Genomic DNA, 22,393 nt, shown 5'->3' on the forward strand with positions numbered 1-22,393 from the left:
GTGTGTGTGTGTGTGTGTGTGTGTGTGTGTGTGTGTGTGTGTGTGTGTGTGTGTGTGTGTGTGTGTGTGTGTGTGTGTGTGTGTGGTGGGTGTGGGTGTGGTGGGTGTGTGTGTGTGGGTGTGTGTGTGTGTGAGCGACTGGCATGTTAGGAGGAGGGGGTCAATGCGTTGCAGTTTTGCCAAAGGCTCGAGCTGGCACGCGCACATACGCGCACATACGCACACACGCACGCAAGAAAGAGCATTGGCGCAAGGAATGAGCCCGCAAACGCCACGCACGCACGCACGCACGCACGCACGCACGCACGCACACACGCACACAACATACACACAACATGCACACAACACATACACACCACACATACACACCACACATACACACAACATACACAACGTACACAGCATACAACAACGTACACAACACATGCACACAACATACACAACAACGTACACACAACATAACACACTCACGCGTCCAATGCCGCAGTCGGTTTCGAGCGCCTGCTTCCAGCGCATGGCAAAGAAGTTGAGGCTGTCCTCATCACGCTGATCAAGCGGTTTGCGGCAGCGGACAGTGGCCTGGTGTGGTTGTGATGTGTTGAGAGGGGTGGGGAATGAGGAATGAGGGAGGGGTGTGTACGGTTGTGAGACACGTCAATGGCACATTGGAGATGTAGACACGCGTGAACAACAAGGCACGTACGCGAAAACCTGAATACATGCAAGCACAGGCACACACACACACGCACATGCACACACACACACACACACACACACGGGCACACCTCCAGGGTCGTGTTGAAGGCCGATTGAGAGCAGGGGGAGACGGCGACGCAACCGCTGGACTCCGTGTCGTTGCAACGGTACACTTTGAGGCAATCTGGGGAGGGAGGATGTCGTGGGGCGAGGCGGAGGAGGTGGTGAGTGGCAAGCAATGCGCGTGAGCGAGTGCGAAGGAGGTAAGGAGGCAGGCAACAGCAGGCACCGGTGGCAACACACACACACACACACACGCACCCACACCTCCATTGGCGCAGGCCTCGAAGTGCCGGCACTGGCACGTGCCACCTGCAAACAGAAGAAGAAGGGGTGAGTTCAGGAGGGGTGAGACACGGTTGGCTAGGCAGGAAGGCGGGCAAAAGGCAGTTTACAGGGCGATGTAGAATGCACACACACACACACACACACATGCACGCACACACACATGCACGCACACTGACCGAGGGTGCAGCGGGACCGAGAGAGGCCTGTTGCGTGACCGCTTTGGAAGTAGTAGCCGATTGGGGACGCAGTCAACGCCGCGCAACCATCAATGCCCTGTGAGGCGGGAGGGGAGTGAAGGTGGGGTGGAGTGAAAGTGGGGTGAGATGGCAGAGGGATGCAGTGTGAGGAGAGTGGGCTAGTGGGAGGGGCAGAGAGGAATTGTAGATGGAGGGAGAGAGGTGGTGGAGAGACGCGAGCACGAGGGGCAAAGAGAAACGCATACGCACGAACCCGCACACAACACAACACACAGCGAAACACACAACACACACGCATACATACACGTATTAACTCTGCCGCATCATCCCCTCATACCGCATCGTTGAGAAACTCCGACAAGGTCAATTCGTCTCCCAGGTCGAGGAGGGCGTGGGCGGTCTCGGTGGTGGCAATCACGGCGGCAGCCACGAAAAGGGCGAGCCGAACAGCCCGCAAGCCAGTAAAGTCCATGGTCCTATGGTCAGCGATAGCGATAAACTTAGTCGCGGCAGAAGGAAGGTGTTGCTGCAGTGCGTCTTGGTGGAGAGGTGTGTGGTTCGAGTTGGAGACGAGAGAAATGAACAGGGCACGCGTGCCTGAACACGTGAGACGTGCAGTGTGTCGGGGAACAGAACAACAAGCGAACAAGACACCAAGCACACAGCTGCTGGCACATGACGGAGTTGACAGTGGCAAGGGAGAAGAGAACAACAACAAGAACACACAGACAAACCTTCTTGTTGTTTCTGTGCATGGCGATGACGCGAGATGCTGCGGTGGCGGAGGGCGGGTGATGTCACCTGTCTGCTTTTCAAGTGGTTGGAGCCTGTCGGTACGGGGAGGGAGGCAGCAGCGGCATGTTTGCATGTCTGCATAATATTTGCCACTTTGAACGTCGCATTTTCAAAAGGGCGGCAACGAATAATTGCGTTTGGATCGGTTGGGTGAACAAGGGTGACATCAGAGTGACGTCACATTTTGACACCACGTGCGTTCAAAAAGGATGGGGATGGGGATGTGACAACGTTAGTGGTACGGCGCTTTCGGAAGGGCACAGAGAGAGAGAGAGAGAGAGAGAGAGAGAGAGAGAGAGAGAGAGAGAGAGAGAGAGAGAGAGAGAGAGAGAGAGAGAGAGAGAGAGAGATATGAGGTGGCGCTGAGGGCAAAAGATGTAGGAGGATGAGGCGTGAGACATCAAACGACGAAACGATGAGGAGTCGGTGGGGTTTCTTACTTACGATGTTGTGTGGATGTCACATCATGTTACAAACCAAGCTCAGACACAAAGGACCCACTCAAGGTGACAGTCTCCGAATGACAAACACAAGATTCCTCTTGCTCGCGTTTTGACAGGATGACGTGACTGTGTGCTTCATTCTATGAAAATGAACAACAAGGCAAAGGAGAACTACAGAACAGCTTGGAGTTTGTGGGCAATCACCATCGGAAGAAGGAAGGTGTCACAGAAAGCGGAAAGGGATTGGAAGTGTAAGTGACAGACGTCTAAGCACAGTCGTAGTGAGCCGGTGGAACGGCAACAAGATCCACAGCAACCATTGACAAGGAAGACGTGGGCAAGACCCTCCAGATGTTGGAGACAACCTTCTTGGCCCGTGAACAAGCAGATCTATCACCAGCGACTCCCGTGCGCTTCAGCAATCCTTTGTAGATGAACAGACACACCATTGTGCTGGGGATCAAGCAGATTCGTGGCAACTAACTCAGTCAACGGCAGCCACACCCTCTCCTTTGTTCTTTCGTGAGGTTCGCTCGCGTTCAAGTGTGTGTCTCCGATGTTGTCGTGGCAACTTGCAAACGCGCAATCGTCTTCGAAGTGCACGTCCGACACAACGACATATGAAGGGGAGCCGAAACACTGACGGATTTGGCGGCAAGTTCCATCCCAGGTTGCGCTCAAATCCTCGGAGACAAGAGGTAACATCATGGAAGAGTGATCGCGGAGAACAAGCACTTCAAGCGTTGGACGACCCTCCCGAGCAACGCGTCGATGAAGATGTGTCCGCTTCCATCGAGTCAGAACCAAGAATAGGGACTGTAGGCGTTGATAGGCGCCAGCCCATTTCTCTGGAAGAGTCTGGTGAACCAGCATGCGCGGGCAAAAGCAGTTTTGATGAGATTCTCGTGTTGAACATTCAACATGAAGCACAAGCCAACAAGCAGGACGACTCATACGCACCAACGGTGAAGCAGCGCAACAGCCACAGTTATGCCAATGCCTTTCTTCAATTGCACGCAGCATGGCAAGGGAGGACTCCACTTGTGCTCGAGATGGGCGCAGGTCATTGTTGGCGTTGGCTGCCTGGGCCACCAAGCCAGAAAACGCAGGGCTTTGCTCCTGCAAGGCATGCTTCGCCGACCTCTCAAAATACCACAGTTCCCGATCTTCACGCATACTGCGCTCTTCAAGGATGGCATCCAGCTCTCCGGCAATCTCATTGTACCTCCGATCAATGTCAACTTCGTGGTAGCCATTGCACAAGACCATCCCCCCGCGTTCCGTGTGCGGTTCAGGATTGCGTTGCGGGACAAGTGTGTTGTTGTCGCGATAGCCATTGCACAAGACCATCCCCCCGCGTTCCGTGTGCGGTTCAGGATTGCGTTGCGGGACAAGTGTGTTGTTGTCGCGATAGCCATTGCACAAGACCATCCCCCCGCGTTCCGTGTGCGGTTCAGGATTGCGTTGCGGGACAAGTGTGTTGTTGTCGTTAGGTTCGACTGGCTTGTCCTCTCTCCAACAGCAGTTGCAGCTCTTGCACGTCACACATGCCTTTGCAAGGAACTTGAGTGCAACGGAGACGATTGCAAGTGGCGCAAAGTATGTTCGAATTGGTTTTTTGTACTCACGAAGGAGTCCTAGAGCAAGGGTAAAACAGGGGACATCGTAATGAGTGCGCAACTCCTCAAATCAAGGAAGGCCCAAACGGCCGAGCAAATGCAATGATTTTACCGTATCTCTGATGAGCCCAGTAGGCGTGCGCTTGAACATGGACTCGACTGTATGTGTTGTTGAACATGGCTGTTGACATGACATCAGCGTGAGTTTGGACGTCAGAAAAGTGCACAACTTAAACTGTGAACACGCCGGATGCAGCTGCGGATGTGTCAGGAACATACCCCGAGATCAATCTTACCGATGAGCATGTTCACAAGCAGAATGGTCGTGCCAAGAACGAAGAGGGCCAAGAGAAACGGCAGCATTTGGACTTCCTGTGTGTGTGTGTGTGTGTGTGTGTGTGTGTGTGTGTGTGTGTGTGTGTGTGTGTGTGTGTATTTCAAAGTGCCCAAGCACGGACATGAGAGATCCCCTTCCTCTTGTCAGAGAAGTGGGGGACTAAGAAACGCGCAATAAGTTGCACCTGCGTGGGGCAGCTCTCAAACAGCTGCGGTCCTTGGCAGCTGGCTTCGTCACTGAGATGTTCCAGGATTTGGTCGCCGTAAATTTGAAAGTACGGACGGAACAAGACGTCAATGACCTTCTGCGTCCTGTAACTTGTAAGCGGATAGAGCACCGCCTGAAAGGCGACACCAAAACCTAGCGAATTCGAGGGCGAGAATGATGTGTTTGAGAGGGTGCAGATCCAACTCACACGGCGTGAATGAGCAGAAGAAGGATAAGGCGAGCTTACCAACAAGAACGCTGACGAGGAGGGCAAGATAGATGAGGATGTCGTCTCTCATGTGCAACAGCACCGCAATCTTGGGCCCAAGGCGTGGGCACACTTTCAAGAAGCCAAGTGTGCGCAGCCACAACATAATTCCGACGAATGCGTGGATGGCTTTGGTGGCTCTCTGGGAGAATACACACAATAAACACCGTCCGGTGAGTTGATGACGAAAACATCAAGCATGTCGCTGGAACGTGTGCAGAACATGAAAACCACAAACCACACACACCTTCGTCCCTGAATCATGGAAGTCACTGAGCCGCGTGACAAGTCCTGCAATGTACAGGGAAAAGAAGATCATTTCCACTGCATGTGGACCCCAGCAGGACTGTCGGGTCCAAAAGTATCCCCACTCTTTCCGCAGCTGCATTGTTATGAATGTTGGCACGAGTTGGCGGGAAAGAAAGATGAGCGTGTGATCAGACAATGAGGGCAGGCATCATTGAATGCTGGGTAACGTACATGGTACTGAAGTTGGTGGATCTCCTCGACGATTAAGTTTGCAAACCACACCATCAATGCAATTTCAACGCGGGACAGGTGGTCTGGCAGCTCATCCAAGAGGTAGAAGGAAAACAGGCAGCACAAGACCAAGTGCGCAAACAGCTCCATCCACAGCCTGTCACGAGCAGGGGAGAGTGCATTCAGCGTGAACACAAATGCAGAGCAAGTGCTTTGCAAGAAGCTTGCTTGCTCGTGAGGGTCGAGCCTTGATATGATAAGTACCTCACAAAAGGGGCGGTCCAGAACACGCCAAGCTTGTGACAGAGGCCTGTGTTTCTGTTGCTGCTCTTGTCGTCGTCGTTGTTGTTTGCTTGCACATGAAGCTTCCGAGACTGAGAAGGCTCTAAGAGTATGACTGGGAGAGACAAAAAGGCGACACAAAGTGCAATCTGCAAGAGAATGTCGCATCGGCATACATAAATGTGGGCACACAGCGACACGTGTAAATTCACATGTGTCAGAGCAAGGCATGTACAACAGATGGACCGCATAGACGGAGAGGCTGTGCCATACCTTCGGCACTGAGTTGTCATTCGACATGTCGCCATACCACTGCTCTGTCACAAAGCGCTGACAAGGGTCTTTGGCAAGAAACTTGTTGGAGTCAGTCTTGTATGCCATCTGAGGACAGAGTCGCAAAGGTCAAGATGATGTTGTAAGCAGACTGTAACAATCATACAGCAATCTAGGAGCTGGAACTGCTTTGTGAAATGAAGAACCGGATCAGTTTGATTACCTCCAACACGTTGTTGCTCTCCCACTCCTTCTCGAGTAGCTTTCGCGTTTTGGTAACATCCTGCTTCTTGCATTCTTTGAGCAACTCGATGGCCTTCGCTTCCAGCTCCCTGCAATGTATGAAATGGCATTTTCAAGTCAAACTGTGGCAATCACATCACGCGAATTTTGTCTCACGTATTTGCACTTTCAGTGTACGTACTTTGCCCATGCCCTGACGCGCTGTTTTCCCTCGTGTTGATCGATGTCATCTGCTCGTTCTTGCAGTACTGCTTGGGCTTTCATTGCGCATGAAAGGGCTTGATCGCAGTGAATCCATAGAACCATTGCTGCCTCCATCTGATCGCGCTTGACGGCACGCAACTTGAGCAAGCCCAAGAAACATCGAGAACGAAGTCAGCCAGTTGAGAATCGTGCAGTGTCCACAGATGACAGAACAAGAGAGACTTACGAATTCTTGGTGGGGGGACTGCTTCTCGTGAAACACCGTTTGGCGGTTTTTCTGAGTGACAATGAAGCACACGCAAGTCGTGTTAAAAATGCAGGAACAAATGGGGGAGGGAAGATTCCACACCTTTCTTTGTCACAATCAACAACTCACGGCCCTTCCCCTCCCTTGTGAGCGGAGCAATACCAGGTGAAAAAGAACGCCTCGATCGATGCAGAGTTGAACGTAGGCGGCGGAATTCAGGCGGATGGCTCGATGCATCACGAATCGAAAGGCGGGGCTGCTCCTCCTGATCTGCACGCACATGCAGGTGTTTCGATTGTCATGAGATTGGTGAAGGAGAATGGCTCTGGCGCACTATCGGCTTTCAAGCGGCACACTTACTGTACAACACTTTCACTGACCTGCTCAACGGCAAGTGATGTTGTCTTCGGCAGCTTGGAGATCTTCAGCTGCATCGCTGATAACATAAGTCATGGTGCATCATGAGCTGTCGAGTTCACAAGTTGACAAGTTCACGAGTTCAACTGGAGACAAACATTCATGTAAGCAACATATAACCGCGACTCACCAAGGGTCAGCAGATTGTCATAGTTGGAGCTGGTCTGGCTGGGGTTCTGACAAATCGCCTACAACAAGTCGGTGCCATGAGAGTAGCTTGTTGTGTTCTGGTTGTACAACTGGGAGCGTACACATATTCATGACCTCGACGCACAGTCGAGGGTATGCACATCGAAAGCGGTAGGTTTGCAATGTATATTTACCTGATACACGCAGTTCACAAGATTCCAGGATGCTTGGTTGTCCAGTTTGTACACAATCATCTGCACATCACCAGAAGTGAGAAGGTACTCCACACACTGCATGTGAAGTGGCATCTGCACGGAAGCAGCAAGGCGGGAACTGTGGAGTGCGCAAACTCACCCCCTTTTTGTCGCTTGCGCAGCGAATGACGTCTCTCTTGATACTGCGTATTTCAGCATCGTTGGCATTTTCACATTCAGGCATGTGTCGAATTAGCGCTTCGAGTCCTTGTACCGTGTGATCGCGGTGGCGCCACCTGCAGTGGTGAACAACGGGGAGAAGGAAAATGAATGTATGCACCATTGTTTGTATGTGTGGATGTATGTGTGTATGTATGTATGTATGTATGTGCGTGTTTGTATCTCATCAGGCAGTGCAAACAAGCACTGTACAACACAGCACGCTTACTGTGAGCTGTGCAGCAAGTGATATGCGTATCCAAGGACTTTGGCCATGCCACCAGAGTCTTTCACCACGACAACTGGCACACCTGCCACATCTGATCGCATGGGTGGGCCAGGAATGGTGAGCGAAGTCAGCAGGGTCAGAACCAGCGCGACACGGGACAAAATCTTACTCGCTGCAAGGGCATCGTTGAGGGCGGCTTTGTCTCCTCGAATGACGACAGCCACACTGTGGCATTTCAGGTGTTTTGCGGCTTCCTGTGGCAGTCAAGAATGTGCAACATGAAGACAACAGTGCGTCAGCACTATGTTGAGATACCGGGCACCTCGTATCTCCTCAGTGTCATCATACCTGCACGAATGACGACCGAAATGAATGGTTGTAGCATGTCTTAATGTGCGCATCTGCCTCGTCTCTGTCGTCGTTTTCGCGAGCAGGGCCTGAAACGGTGTAAGGCGGGGCGTTCTCCCGGTGTTCTGTTTGAGCGAACAGCGCCAACACCAGTCATTACAGAGGCCTTCAACATGTGCGTGCAAGCAACCCAACTGCGTTCAAGGCACGACAAACGCCAGCCGAAACATTACCGATGCTCAGAATAAAGGGTCTCGCTGGAGTCTTGGACAGGCCAATATCTTTCAGTGCCCGGGACATGCACTGCACAATGCCTGTAAGTGCGCGCAAAACAAGGATTGACGTAAGACACCGCTGCTTTTTCTTCCAACCAGACACACTGAGGGTATGCAAGAACAATCCGGACCTTGGCGAGAACCGTCAGTTACAACCCATGCGTTTGTGTGTGAGGCGATTGCTTGCAGGCTGTCGCGAACTTCTGAATGCAAGGGTTCCAATTGCAGAAACGCGTCCGTGCTGCCGATGACATGCAGCACCAAGCTCGGTGAGCTCAACCGTGCAACCCCGTGCCAATATTCAGGCATCCAATTGAGATGGTGGTGTGTTGACCTGAAAGGATCTCGCTGCAGACTCATGCACAGATCTTTTAGTTTTGCCACGCATGGTGCAGCGTTTGCTTCTGTTGAGCTGTCGAGCAACATGTTGAATAGCTCTTGCAATGGCTTGATCAGGTTGTCCTCGAGCTTATTGGCCATTTCGGCAGAAAACCCTTGGGGCCAAGCTTCGAGCAACTGGCGAGCTGATCGTTCGAAAGCTCCAGCACACGATTTCATGAACAAGAACCAATCATAAAGTGCTGGTAACATGACTGCCAATCGCATTAGCGTGTGATCGATGTTGGGGCAGCTCTGCACAAGCTCGTGCAACTTTGTGTGGAATGTGGGGGCATCGTCATCTTGTTCAGCAAGGAGGAAGGTCAAGTGATGATGTAGGTCTTCGAGATGCGAGGGTTCGCCAATGTTCTCAGCTGGACGTTGTCCCACAATGTCTTCTTCGTTCCTATGCTTAATGGCGTCAATGACTGTTTGATCGAGCGCGTTGAGAAGTTCTTGTGAGGTTGGTGGAGGATCGTGTTCATGTCCTTCGCGTTGGTCTTGTGCCTGTTGTGGTTTTGTGAGGAAGCGGCGCACAGTATCAACAATGTCTTGAATGGCTTGCTCCAGGTTTTGCAGCACATCCCTTGCTTCTTCAACTTGCGCATCATTTTGTTCGTTCGTCAAGCGACGGTTGATGCCAGCAAGGGATTGCTTCAGCCGAGACAGATCCTTGCTGATGTACGCAACAGTTTTGTTCACGAGGGATTTGGCAATCGGGTTGTGCTGGACTGAGTAGCCTCGGCTGTCAAACCGCTTCTTGGTGTCTGGAAAGCAATCTGCCTCTACAGCGTTTTGCTCAAACCCTAGCGGGGCAGCCTCTTCATTGAGAAACGCTGGCATGCTATCTTGTTTGCTCTCGGCAGGAACGCAAGCAAAATGAAAACTACAGAGCTTCACGTCGACGCTGTTTGAGCTGCGCCACTGACACTCTTACACTGACACTCTGTACACTGCCACGTGGCAGCTTCGTCACCCCCAGCTTGTTGTCCTGTCAAATATAACAGTTCTTTCCCGAACAGGGAACATGCCGCGCCCTTCTCGCCACAAGTTGACTTTCCGTGAACCCTCAGGACCCACTGACGCACCCGCGTCGCCTCTCCGTCACCCCAAAGCTTGCTTGTTGTCCTGTCAAATCTAACAGTTCTTTCCCGAACAGCAGGAAAACAGGAAACTCTCTTCAGCCTGAAAAAAAAAAAAAAGGGCAAAAAAGATTTACTCCTCTTCATGGTGTTCCTGCCGTGACTTGCCTTCCCACACAACCTCCCACTGGCATTCTCGTATGTCTGCGCCCGTACGCCTGCATTCTCGTATGTATGCACTTGCGCACATGTACGTGTCTGTGCTCTCGTGTGTCATGACGACCGTGCATCTGCTTTCGCAGGCACACCTGTTCGCATCTGTTTGTTTGACCACTGTTGTATATTGGCTCAACATTCCAAGGTGGACAGTAAACGCTTCACTCAGCAAACAGACACCAAAGTGAAACGGCACCGCAAAGGCGATACAGTAACAACGCGTGCACACTACTCCAATGCACGAACAAACACACAGGATCCAATCCATCTAAACCCCATTTACAGCTCCCCTCAGTCATCCCTCTTCTTGGGCTGTTTCGACGCCGTGACGAGTTCATCCGACCGACGCTTCCTCAGTCTCTCACGTCGGTGAGAATCCTCATCCGCAAACACTTCATTGCTGTCCTTCTCGCTTTCATCATCATCATCATCATCATCATCATCATCATCATCATCATCATCATCATCATCATCATCATCATCATCATCATCATCATCATCATCATCATCATCATCATCATCATCATCATCATCATCATCATCATAGTCATCATCATCATCATCATCCCAATCAATTCCTTCCCCTCCTTCCCCGTCACCTTCTCCGTTCCCCTCCTCGTTCCCCTCGTCTCCTTCCCCCTCATCCTCACCTTCCCCATCCCCCCACTCCCCCTCCTCTCCCTCTTCATCTCCCTCTTGCACCCCAATCAGGAATTGCATGCCGGGGAATGTGACAAAGCAGCGAATGCTGGCCTGCAGCGCATCTCCGTCGCAGCAGAACGGGTAGCACACCGCTGCTTCCTGGCACCCACTACCATCCGACGTTCGAATGTCCGAACTGTCGTTGAACACCGTCGCAATACGCACGGCACCCCTTCTTCCTTTGGGCTCGGCTGCCTTGCTTGGAAGGTTTCTGAAGCGCCGAGGGAAGAGGTTGATGTTCCACGAACTTATAGGCGTCAGCTCGTCTCGCCCGTGCCCTTCCTCGGGTACAATTCTGTCCAGCACGCTCTGCACCTGCTGAAGCGTGGGGAACGTGTTCAGAAACACGTGCGAGAAGATCCTGCGGTCATTGTCCTTTAGCTTGTAACGGCTGTGCATCAAGTCGTTGGGTGGGCGAGCAACGTGGAGAATGCGAAAGTCCCGCAGTGTCACCAACTGGCGCCACACGTCGCCCAGCTCCTCAATGCAATCCAGCTCAAAGAATTGGCGGATCTCGCCTTCCTTTTCGTTGATCTCGCCTTCCTTTTCGTTGATCTTGCCTTTCCCTTTGTTGATGAGCAGGAACACGCGCGGCGGCCTCCGGCCCTCGCGACCAAGGTCAATTTGGCCGGAATACGCAAAGTACTCGCAGCACACCCTGAAAAAGCGGTCCTGGGGCCACTCGCCAACCATCCTGTTGGGCCAGAGACCAGGGAGCGCGTGCTGAAACGATCTGCGGATCACCCGGTTTCGAGGCTGGCGGCCGGCGTGGGAACGAAAGGCGGCCATGGCGTGCCTGAGCTGCCTCCAGTTTTGATTGTTGAAAGCCTTCACCGCGGCCTGACTCTTCTTGTAGAACACCCTCATGTCCTCCTTGAGCACCTGCTGTACCTGCTGCCGGTCCAAGAGGCCGGCAAACAGCTGTTGCTTGTGCTTTTCGGCAAACTGAAACACGGTTCGCAAGGCAAGCCTTGCCTGGGCCTGCTCCCCGCCCACGATGTCCATGAACGCAAACGCGCGGGCAGCCCACGCGGAGAGGGCAAGCTGAAATCGCACCGCTGTCTCGTGCACGCGTTCCTTAACGCGGTGCACGCGTTCCTTGACGGCGCGGTGCTTTGGAATCACGAAATCGTATGCCTTTGACTTGGCCACCCGCCAGAACGCGTCCGTTTGATCTGCTGCTGCGTTGCAGTACTCAGCCGCGAGAGAAAAGTGGTCGTAGTGGCCTTGCCGGCACCGGTCGATGGGCCAAATGCCGTCGTTATCCGTGGCCAGCACAGCCAGGAAGCCGCGTGACACAAACCACCAGAACGTCGACGCTTCCTGGCGTTCCACAAGGTAATCGTTGCTTGTCGGGTTGACCTCGAAAACGACGTGGTTCTTGAGCCACGCCTCGTTGTCATGGACGTACTGGATCAGCAGCCACGACTTGCGGTGCTTTGCCACCTTCTCCGCATCCTTTGTCAGGCAGAAGATTCTGCGGAACTGCACGCCGTGCCCGACCCGGATGAAGTTCAAATGCGTGTCGTCGTCGCGCGTGATGCTTTTGAGCGTGTGCAGCACGACCTTGAGCCCCCGAAGAACGATAAACACGTGTGCCGCCACGCAGCGAAACGCGTTGGTCTTGGCTTCGCAGACCGGCACGTTTTCCGCGCCGTGGATGCGCACACCAAACTGGGGGTTGAGCCGGCGACACGTGCGCATGAGGCGCGCAAACGCCGGGACAACCAGTGGGCAGAACGGCTGGGTCAGCTCGTCTGACATCACGTCAATGCCCACCACGAGTGACCTGAACAGCCGAGGAAAGGCCTTTGCAGCCTTTCGAAGCTTGACAAGCTGTTCTTCCTGGCCCCTGAACATGTCCCTGTCCCGGTCTTCGGCCCGAGCAATTTGTCGCTCGAACTCGGCGACTGCCTGCATGGGGTTGTCCCACATCCACTCCTTGTACTTGTCGTTCACGTTCCTGGCAATGCCTGCGAGCAGGTAGAACGTGGGGAACCGATCCCTGTCATCGAGCAAGTAGTGGTATCTGAAGTTGGGCGTCGGCGGCTTGTCGCTCGTCTGCGACTGATGTCGCTCAGGTGAGCCGAGCTCGTCATCGTCGTCGCTCGCCTCCATGCTCAGACTCGCGTGGGTACTGGCCTGAAACGAATCCTGATACAGCACTTCCTGCAACACCTCTGCTGCTTCTGCTTCCTCCACTTCCGAGTCGACATCAGCGATGGGATCAGCGGCCGATTGCTGGCTGGCCGCGTGCGGCATGTCTCTGGCGTCCTCGCTGCTTGTTGTGGGCCGGCGCCTTTTCTTGTCGTCCCGCCACACCAATTCAGTGAAGAAGAACGACGTGTCCCGTGCAAAGGGATGGAACGCAGCCAAAACGTCCAGGATGTGTGGCCGCGCGCAGTCGCCGGCACCGAGGGAAAACTCCACATAGGACGTGCGCGGAAACGTGGCACTGTAGCGCTTGAGGCTGTGCCGCAGCAAGATTGCGAGCACGTCCAACCGTTGCTCGTACAGCGAGTCCTTGAGAACGTAGCGCCGCGGGTAGAACTCGGGCGTGAAGGAGTTGTGGAACGTGTGCATGTCCACCACCCTGGGTTTGGTGCCGTCAGGGTTCAGCATGGAGAAGGCGTTCTTCATGTGGGCATCGAACACCGTGCGGTCCGTCTTCGTCAGCCCGTTTCTGTGGTCAATGAGCTTGTTCCGAGGCACGCCACAGCAGATCTCCAGGCACTGCCTGCGCGCGTTCCAGATGATGCATTCTTTGAAGTATTCGCGCTTGAGCATCAGCCGCTCCCTCATCCTGCTGAACGCAAGCGGGTCTGCTAATGTCAGGCCGAGCGCTTCGATCAGGTGGTCCTGGCGAATGACAATGTCTGCTTGGAAATGCTCGGGGGGCAGCAGGAACATGGTCGCTGGTGGCACTTCCGCATCCGCAGCGCCAGCTGTTGCGGCAGGCTGCGGCGGAACTGCTGCGTCCTCCGCGGTGGCCATTGCGTCCGCTGTAGTGTGCGACGTGTCTGCGGGGCTTGTTGTTTGGACGCCTGTCTCTGTCGCCCGGCGCGATGCGGGAAAGTATTCGTGAACTTTGGCGTTCCACTGCTCGTGGTCCAGCTCCATACTCACCCCGCCGATGCGGCACTTGACCTTGCCATTCTCAGGGTTCAGGGCCCACTCTGGCACGCAGCGATTCCCCAGGGCTTCTTCGAGATCTTCGTAGACCTGTGTGGAAACACACAGGTTGGAGGGGGATGGTGGAAGGAAAAGGGGAGGACGTGTGAGTTTGTGCTTTGCTGGCATAGCTGACGTGTAGTTGTGGTGTCATCGCGGTGGTGCTTGTAGTCGACCAAGCGTAGTAGTAGATGTGTATTTGAGTGTTGATTTGATACAGCAATCGTAAATGAACACAGACAGTAGGCAAGTGCAAGTGTGGTTGGTGCTGGATGTGTGTGTGTGTGTGTGTGTGTGTGTGTGAAGTAGTGGTGTTTTGGAAGTAGGGAGAGAAGGGGTGGAACCACTATGTGCTAGTGCTGGCTTTCTTTCAGTGTTGCTGGCGTGGGCGAGGTGTAGTTGTGGTGTCGTTGTTGTGTTGAGGTGACTCACTCTTTCTGGGAAAAGAAACTCCCCGGCAAGCGGTGGCACTGCATCGGGCGATCTGTCGTCGGGTGGGGGATTGGTCTTCCACACCAGAATATGACTCCAAGACTGATCCAGCGCGGACCCTGTTGGATGGAGCAGGTCATGGGTTTCTGTTAGAGGATGGTGACGAAGAACAAAAAAGCAGAGGCGATCAGCGATGATACGCACGGGAGAACAAGAGCCTCATCCAAAACTCGCTGTCGCCATTGCCCAGCAAGTGGGTGTGAAGATCGACAAGCTTCACGTCTTCCCAGGATTGCGGCTTGACCATGGCTTGTCTGCTTGTGTGTTGTGTGTGTTGTGTGTGTGTGTGTGTGTTGTGTGTGTGTCTTGTGTGTTGTGTGTGTGTCTGTGTGTGTTGTGTGTGTGTGTGTGTTGTGTGTGTGTGTGTCTGTGTGTGAGCGTGTGGTTGTGGAAATGTGCGCGTCGTTGTGTGCGTGTGTGTGTCGTGCAGGCGTGTGTCTTTGCGTCTGGTTTGAGTGTGTCTTTGTGTTTGAGTGTGTCTTGTGTCTGTGCTTGCGTGTGTGTTTGCGTGTGTCTTTGCGGGTGTCGACAAGACACAACATGAGCGACACAAAGAAGAAATGCTTTGCCAGAAGATGCCTGGCGGCGAGCAAGAAAACTCAATCAATGCACTGCTGGCACGTGGAAGTGCAGCCCTGCGTCCGAAGTTTGTCTTGGTGCTGAAGTTTTTTTTTTTTCTGCAGCAAGGAAAGGCTTTCCGTTTCCAAAGAGCTTTCATTGCCTTTTCGGCGTTTTGGGAAAGGGTCACAACAAAAGGAAACACGTGTTTCACAGAAAAAAAAAACATGAAGCACAACAAAGGAAATTCAAAAAAAAAAAAACCACCAGGACAGCAAATTCGTGCTGACGGGAACTGTGAAGTGAAGTCTGTGCACATGCACGCAAATCCACAGACAGACACACAGGCACGCAAATCCACAGACAGACACACAGACACACAGACGCACACACAGACACACAGACACACACGCACACACACGCTAACCCACAGACACACATCTACACGCATCTACACCTTCCCCCCTTCCGTCACCGTCGTTTACAGAACTCGTTGCCGTTGGCGAATCTGCACAGCGATGATGTGGTTCGGTCCGAGGGTCGCTTCAACGCACTCCAACAGAGGCTGCAACGTGTTGGCAGACGCACTGCTCAGGTAACACGCCTCGTTTGCATTGCAGTTTGGCGGTGCACGCGTCTCCAAGCTGTTCACAAAGGCTGCAGCGGGGGTATGCGGGCGGATGTGGTTCATGCCGCACTGCGCAGCAAGCACGTGGCGTTCATCGGCAGACAGCTGCCACAGGTGGTTGAGGATGGAGGCGTACAGGTCGCGTGCCTTCCCCTCACGTCCATCCGGTGTGAGCAGATCAGCCTGCGTCGAAGTCCGCAGGCGAAGTTCAAGTGTCACAGCGTCGTGGACCACGCCCACCTGCTGCTGCATGTGATGGTCAAAAGGGGCTGCCGCGGGAGTGTGGCGCATCACGCGTGAGAGGGCGTTGAGCAGCGTGCTCGCAACCGTGCGCACGCTCATCGCTACTGGCAGCGGCAGGCCGAGCACAGTGAAATAATTGGCAATCTCCAGCATGGTTGGCTTGTGCGGTGTATCTGGTAGCTCCTGCACCAGTGCCTCCAGCTGCACCAGGTCCGGCGTTGGCCGCCTGAGCGTCACTGGGGCAATTCGCCGGATCATCAGCTTGTCTCGGGCGCCATCCATATCGCCTGATGCTGCCCTGAACATGACGACGATGGCTGTCCAGTCCAGCAGCAGCCCACACGCAACGTTGCGTGTGCATTGCCGCTTCACCTGCTGAAAGGCGCGAGCAGACAACACTGGGCTGGCAACGGTGCTGTGGGCGATGTTCACGAGTCGAGCGCGGCACATATCGTGACCCACAATGACCTCCCAGGGGTCAGCAACCACTGACACATTTTGGATCTGCAGGCGGTCAGCAAAAGACGCAGCAACCACTGCGTCCGTCTCGGCACTACCGACAAACGTCACCACAACAACAAACACTTCGTGAGCGGTACATTCACGAGCGCAAGAAACAGGATAGATGCACATCAAGAAAAAGGACTGTCACTCGCTATCGCATGTGCTTCCAACACACACAAGCACCACACGCACCATAAGTACGCAAGAACACACGCACACACACACACACACACACACACACACAGGCACACACACACACACACACACACACACACGGATACACACACACACACACACACACACACACACACACACGACACACACACACACACACACACACACGGATACACACACACACACAGGCACACACGGATACGCAAACGCACCTGTAGCTGAGGAAGACGTCGTGGCAGTCCTGCACCTCGTCGATTGGAAGCAGATGACGATACCTCCTGCTCAGCTCTTGTGGCGCCAGTGTGACTGTTGGCCCAATCCGAATTGGTCGTCGATGCTTGTGGTGATGGCGCACATCGCCAGTGAACAGCAGCGTGGTCTCGTCGTTTGGCACCAGCACATGCATGTTCAGGTCGCGGTAGCGTGCAGACACGGCACGGTGAATGCCGGCAGGAAGAGCCTGCAACAATGTCCGAGGCTGAGCGTGGTGATGGGAGACCTTGAGCCTGATGCCACCAACAGCAGGGACAAGTTGCAGCTCAATCTCAGCCACGTCGGTGTCGATGATGGCACGGGTGCGGCTCAGCCACGGATGGTCTCGTGCTCCGTGCTGCGCGTGTTCCATGACGCTTGCCAGAATTAGTGGAAACAGGCCCTCTGGCATAAAGGCGGCAGCCTTGACGTCTCCAACGGTCACGCTCGCCCGTCGCCGAAAAAATTCAAAGCTGAATACAATGTAAACAGCCTCCGACTCGTATCCAGGGTAAGGATACAGCTGTGCGGCTGCTGTCGTGCTCAGCGTCAGCGAAGTCACCCCTTCCTGAGCAGGACCCAGCGTCATGGGCAGAATGGCTGGAACCACGTACTGCCGCAGGCGCTGTTGATGCTGCTGCTGTTGGGCGGCGCGGTTCTCACGGGAAACAGCAGCATCAAAGGCATGGCCAGCACCAGCATCAGCATCAGCGTCAGCAGGTGGTGTGTACTCGACGCACAGCCCATACTCCAGCATGAGGTTGAGGAATGGGTCAGCGAGGCCGGGCGCTTGGTCGTGCATGTCACTCCACAGCACGTCCAGCACAGAGCGGTGCAGGATGCCGCGCTGCACCAGGTCGTCCCAGACGCCGCCGAGGGCTTGCGCCTTTGGGTCACGCTGTGGGTCAGGGTGCACGCTGAAATTGCGGATCACGCGCGTCATCTTGTCCACCGCCCACTGCGGACTCAGGATCACGTAGTCCTGCATCCCTGGCACGTGGTCATAGAAGAACAGCATGGAGTACAGGTGGAGGAACCGCAAGCAAGCCGTGGTCTCCTCGCGTGTGCGCAGCCCACATGTGCGGGCAACCGCATCAACTTCCTGCATTGTGAACAGCGAGCGGTCCTGGCGGTCCCTGGAGAGGGTATTGAGCTGGTCGTACAGGTTCAGGTATGAGACGGGCATGTGCTGCGTGACGTAGGGTTGTTCAAGGGCTGTGGCAGAGATGGCCTTGCGCAGGTCCTGTATCATGGGGTCCTCTGCCGATCGCGTGTTGTCGACAGGCCAGAACCACAGCCTGTGCGGGTCATTGTAAACGACAGACTGAAAGGCTGGGTTGCTGCTCAAGCGGGCACGGATGCGTTCAGAAACGTGTTCAGAAACGCGCTTGGAAACGTGTTCACCTTCTTCTTGGTCGGGGAAATCGTCCGCGTGAGTGCCAACGATGAAGATTGGGGCACCGTTGGCGTGGAGGTGCAGGGAGGAGAGCCAGTACGCCAGGAAATCCCACGTCTCCGTCTTCTCGTGTTGCGTTCCTCGTAGCAGCTTGCGCATGGAAAACACCACCAAGTACACAGCGTATCTGTTGCGGGTGCAATGGCATGTGACGAGAGGAGATTGGGAGCTGGTGAGAACATGAAAAGTGGCGAAGTGAGGGCAAGAGGCAGCACAGACATGGAGGCGCAATGAAACGCAGATAGGCAACCAGGAAGGAAAGAGGGAAAAAAGGAAAGAAGGAAGGAAAGAAGGAAGGAAGGAAGGCCGGAAGGAAGGAAGGCAGGAAGGAAGGATCGCCGACAGGGGAAGGCAGACACACACACACACACACACACACACACACACACACACACACACACACACACACACACACACACACACACACACACACAGCACCTTACACAACCACCCCCCACCCCACACACACACACACAACCCCCTCCTCTCCCACTCACTTTGTCAGGAAAAAGGGGTGGAAGATGTAGAAAGTGGATTGGCCCCCCAGGTCAAAGACTTTGAACGTCACTTGTGTCTGCCAGCCATCACCCAGTGTTGCAGCAAGTGCGACGTCTCGAATGGCCTGTTGTAAGTCTGCGGAGAGCGTGGGGGGACTTGGAGGAGGTTCGCGTCGCTGGTCGCCCTGCTGCTGTTGCTCTCGGGGTTCAGACTGCTGAGGTTGCTGAGATCTTGCTGTGCTTGATGGGTGAGCAGTTGCCTGTCTCGGCGCCTGAGAGTGGGGAGTGAGGTGATTGGGATCACGTGCGTGTGACGCCGTCGCAAGCAAGCATCGCGACAACTCGGAACGAGAATCCTGCTCGACCTATACATCGGCAGACAGTGAGTGGGTGAGTAAAGGAGGGGGGGTGTGAGATTGCGGGGTTGGGAAACCGTGGGTTATGCGGAATGCGCGCATGCACTTTTGTATGTGTGTGTGTGTGAACTTCCTAACTTCAACTCGAGTGTTTGTGCTTGGACTTGTCTGGTGTGCCTGTGTGTACGTCTCTGTAGCACAAGCACAAGGCACGGGTGACATTATCACCCCTTGATTCTCCTACGTCCGCAACCCACTACTGCCACACCACCGAGACAGCTCACCTTCCATGGTGTGGAGGTCGTGGAGTCGGCCGTGATTTCCTTTGATTCTGTGCCTTGCGTTGACGGCAGCTCATCCAAAAAGCTTTCACCGAGCAAGGACCGAAGCGTTGAGGTCTTGCCAGCAGCACCCTCACCCACGAGCATGAGCTTGGCACGTGCGGCCATCTGCGTCTCTGCGCGGGCAAGCTGTTGCACAAGGGCTTGCAGGGCTTGAAGCTCTTGCGTTGTTGCTTTCTCCTCATTCTCCTCGCTCACAGGATCAGTGAGTGGTTTTGCCACTGGCTGATACACGTGGCTGGCAGCGGCAGAGGCGCGGCGCTTTGGTCTTGGTGTGGTCAAGCGATCGGAGGAGCGCTCATCGTCATCGCCACCATGCGTAGGTTGGCGAGGCGTGCTCTGACAGCCTCCCTGTGGTTCAAATGTATGCGCGACAACTTGAGCAAACGAGCGCCCGCTGGCGCCTGAGGAGCTAGAAGCGGTGGAAGGTCGTTGTTGTCCCCGTTGCTGTCGCTGTTCTTGCTGTCGCTGTTCTTGCTGCTGCTGCTGCTGCTGCGGTTCTTGGTGTTGGTGCTGCTGCTCCTTTTGCTGCTGTTGGCGTTGCTGTGGTTGTTGCTCCTGCGTCTTCGCAGACTGTGCCATTTGTTGTAGTTCAGACGAGGCGACAGAGGTTGCCGGGAACTTCTTCTTCATTGCCTCGAAGCCTGCAACCGCTTGCTGCGGGGACGCGAACGTGAGTTTCAGCGCACCGTTGGGAAACACGGTCAGCACGTAATCCTTCCCTTCGCCCTCGTGTAGACCGTGCGACTTTAAGACCTCCTGGATGGTTGCAAAGCCATCTGAACACCGAATCCACCACACCGATCCGGCCGTGGTGTGGCCGTGTGTGTGGGTTGTTGCCATGCTTGGAGAGTGTGCTTTGAAGAGGAGTGTTCTTCTGTTCTGAGTGGCGTGCTCGATTGACGGTGGCGCCTTGAAACGATGAGCACGTCAGCCTGTCAGCCCTGCAAACGGGACTGCTTGCTCTTGCTTGCTGCGCTGTTTAGCTGTTTGCAACGTCGACGAAACTGTATGCTGGAGCGATCTTGCTGTCTGACTTGTTTGCGAGTGATTCCATGGCCAAATATGACACTTGCCACTCAGCTAGTTTCAGTGTATTGTCAGTAAAAGGACACCAAATTCACAGAAAACGAAATGGACGTACGCAAGCAAAGAAAAAGGTCTGAAGGTACTCGACACACACACACACACACACACACACACACACACACACACACACACACACCAGCGTTCAACGCTTCTTTAAAAAGCACAGCGGTAAGGCATAACAGTGAGACAACGCAAAAGGACAAGCACAACAGAATGACTCAAAAGGGATGAAAACCGTCATCAACGACACAGGACGACAGACGGCACGACAACACGACAAGCCAGCGAAAACGACACAGGTCGCTGGTTGTTCTTTTCGTTCGGTTAGACGAGGAACGGCTGCCGGCCGTTTTCGTCAAAGGTGTCTGCGGGCGCGATTTTGTTGTTGTTCGTCTGGTGCACGCCCACGTCCGTGAGGAGGCGGGTCAGGACGAGCACCACGACGTACAGCACGGCAAAGCCCAGCAGCACCTCCGTGGACTTGCCCAGCGCCTCGGCCGCATCGCCGCAGAGCACATTCAGCACCAACTGGTACCTGATGGCGTGTGTGCGTGTTGTATTGTGTTTGATTGTGAGTGGGTGAGTGAGTGAGTGAGTGAGTGAGTGAGTGAGTGAGTGAGTGAGTGAGTGAGTGAGTGAGTGAGTGAGTGAGTAAGTGAGTGCATACGTGCGTGTGAGCGCACATTTGTTTGTGTGACAGCTCATCCACCACGCACATGGTTCAACGTCCAAGGCAATGTACAAACCAACATTGCCACCCCCTTGCTCCATCCTCGAATTACACATGCTCACCTGCCGTTGAGCTCGGAGCAGCTGACGAGCTGGAGAACGCCTTCATCCGCGTTTCCGTTTGCATCGAGCGAATCTGCGCCAATGGCCGTGTTGAGCTCACCGAGCGTCGAGTTGGCGTCCTATTTGAAGGTGAAACGTGGAGGAAAGGGGAACGAGGACAATGAGTGCTCATTTTGCGCATAGAGGTGTGTGAGTGCGTGTGCGTGTGAGTGCGTGTGTGTGTGTGTGCACGTTTGATGACCTAATCGTGCTCACAACAACACCAATAGTACACTATGCATCATATCACGCAAGTGCACGCTGCACGCACCAAGAGGAGGGTGCTGAGTGTGCTGCACTGCGTGACGTTGAACTGAGTGCACTCGGTGCTGTTGTTAATCTCGTCTCGCAGATCCAAGACCGCCGTCTGTGCAGAGTCGAAACCATCCGTCAGGTCAGCCGTGTCGCTGTTGGGTGTGTGGAAAGGTGATGATGGAAGTGAGTGAAAGTGAGTACCAGAGGAAAGTAACTCAAGCAGAGCACGATCACCACACTTATGCACACCCACACACCCCCACACCCACCCCCACACCCACCCACACACCCACACACCCACACACCCTCCACACACACACACACACTCACGCACACAACGTACTCAGCAAACGGGTTGTCGAGTGAGGTGTCGTCGTCACACTGGATGAAGAAGGTGATGGTGGGGTCGGTGACCTCTGCAAGGCCGATGATGCTGGCGTCGGGGTTGATGCACACGTCGGAGAGACCCGTCATCACGCCAACCAGCGCAGCGGATACGAGCTGTAGCAATAAGGCAGAGCAAACAACAGGGAGTGGCAACAGTGAGAAGTGGGGGAGGATACGTATGGGTGGTGGGATGGTGAGCAAGAACGCGGTGTTTAGCAACGCGCATGGCAGTGAAAGAATGACACAAACAGGCGAAAGAAGCATGTACACACACACACACACACACACACACACACACACACACACACACACACACACACGACGACGACGA

At 54.3% G+C, this 22,393-nt stretch overlaps 5 protein-coding genes across 5 annotated transcripts in view; all 5 read right to left on the reverse strand.

The window, feature by feature from the left end:
• The window catches only part of PTSG_09162 (uncharacterized protein), a 4,335-nt gene extending 2,403 nt beyond the window's left edge, over nucleotides 1-1,932 (reverse strand). Inside the window, exons 1-5 of the mRNA XM_004989359.1 lie at nucleotides 1,579-1,932; nucleotides 1,221-1,317; nucleotides 1,024-1,068; nucleotides 786-880; nucleotides 472-579 (exon numbers count right to left, since the gene is read on the reverse strand). Coding sequence (XP_004989416.1) covers nucleotides 472-579; nucleotides 786-880; nucleotides 1,024-1,068; nucleotides 1,221-1,317; nucleotides 1,579-1,713 — 480 coding nt within the window. The 5' untranslated portion in view covers nucleotides 1,714-1,932. The remainder of the gene's footprint in view (nucleotides 1-471; nucleotides 580-785; nucleotides 881-1,023; nucleotides 1,069-1,220; nucleotides 1,318-1,578) is intronic.
• An 813-nt stretch (nucleotides 1,933-2,745) lies between these two features.
• Nucleotides 2,746-10,187, reverse strand: PTSG_09163 (uncharacterized protein; the record flags this gene model as incomplete). Its single annotated transcript, XM_004989360.1, has 26 exons — nucleotides 2,746-2,903; nucleotides 3,052-3,118; nucleotides 3,284-3,337; nucleotides 3,521-3,720; nucleotides 4,027-4,116; nucleotides 4,395-4,470; nucleotides 4,620-4,795; nucleotides 4,890-5,052; nucleotides 5,158-5,292; nucleotides 5,391-5,547; nucleotides 5,655-5,821; nucleotides 5,946-6,053; nucleotides 6,169-6,277; nucleotides 6,387-6,445; nucleotides 6,619-6,669; nucleotides 6,802-6,909; nucleotides 7,020-7,075; nucleotides 7,187-7,244; nucleotides 7,380-7,493; nucleotides 7,654-7,675; nucleotides 7,828-8,081; nucleotides 8,176-8,264; nucleotides 8,409-8,489; nucleotides 8,582-9,686; nucleotides 9,917-10,013; nucleotides 10,159-10,187. 26 exons carry the CDS (start codon nucleotides 10,185-10,187, stop codon nucleotides 2,746-2,748), a joined length of 3,783 nt encoding a protein of 1,260 aa, XP_004989417.1.
• A 230-nt stretch (nucleotides 10,188-10,417) lies between these two features.
• Nucleotides 10,418-14,738, reverse strand: PTSG_09164 (uncharacterized protein; the record flags this gene model as incomplete). Its single annotated transcript, XM_004989361.1, has 3 exons — nucleotides 10,418-14,050; nucleotides 14,432-14,469; nucleotides 14,636-14,738. The coding sequence occupies 3 exons, from the start codon at nucleotides 14,736-14,738 to the stop codon at nucleotides 10,418-10,420; spliced, it is 3,774 nt and encodes a 1,257-aa protein (XP_004989418.1).
• A 447-nt stretch (nucleotides 14,739-15,185) lies between these two features.
• Nucleotides 15,186-20,497, reverse strand: PTSG_09165 (uncharacterized protein). The gene is made up of 4 exons (XM_004989362.1): nucleotides 19,444-20,497; nucleotides 18,804-19,168; nucleotides 16,811-18,433; nucleotides 15,186-16,473 (listed from the first exon to the last, which is right to left on the reverse strand). Exons 1-4 carry the CDS (start codon nucleotides 20,341-20,343, stop codon nucleotides 15,531-15,533), a joined length of 3,831 nt encoding a protein of 1,276 aa, XP_004989419.1. The 5' UTR covers nucleotides 20,344-20,497; the 3' UTR covers nucleotides 15,186-15,530.
• Nucleotides 20,498-20,579: 82 nt separating this feature from the next.
• PTSG_09166 (uncharacterized protein) overlaps nucleotides 20,580-22,393 on the reverse strand; it is a 3,504-nt gene continuing 1,690 nt past the window's right edge. The window contains exons 4-7 of the mRNA XM_004989363.1: nucleotides 22,019-22,176; nucleotides 21,692-21,827; nucleotides 21,382-21,500; nucleotides 20,580-21,124 (exon numbers count right to left, since the gene is read on the reverse strand). Of these exons, the coding sequence (XP_004989420.1) occupies nucleotides 20,914-21,124; nucleotides 21,382-21,500; nucleotides 21,692-21,827; nucleotides 22,019-22,176 (624 nt within the window). The 3' untranslated portion in view covers nucleotides 20,580-20,913. The remainder of the gene's footprint in view (nucleotides 21,125-21,381; nucleotides 21,501-21,691; nucleotides 21,828-22,018; nucleotides 22,177-22,393) is intronic.

Source organism: Salpingoeca rosetta (genome assembly GCF_000188695.1).
Source record: "Salpingoeca rosetta unplaced genomic scaffold supercont1.29, whole genome shotgun sequence".
NCBI classification, from domain to species: Eukaryota; class Choanoflagellata; order Craspedida; family Salpingoecidae; genus Salpingoeca; species Salpingoeca rosetta.

Coding starts and splice junctions, on each gene's coding strand:
- PTSG_09165 (XM_004989362.1), bottom strand. CDS start 20,343: ATGGCAACAACCCACACACACGGCCACACCACGGCCGGATCGGTGTGG. Junction 19,169..19,443: donor CGACCTCCACACCATGGAAG/GTGAGCTGTCTC, acceptor GCCGATGTATAG/GTCGAGCAGGATTCTCGTTC. Junction 18,434..18,803: donor CACCCCTTTTTCCTGACAAA/GTGAGTGGGAGA, acceptor CACCCGCAACAG/ATACGCTGTGTACTTGGTGG.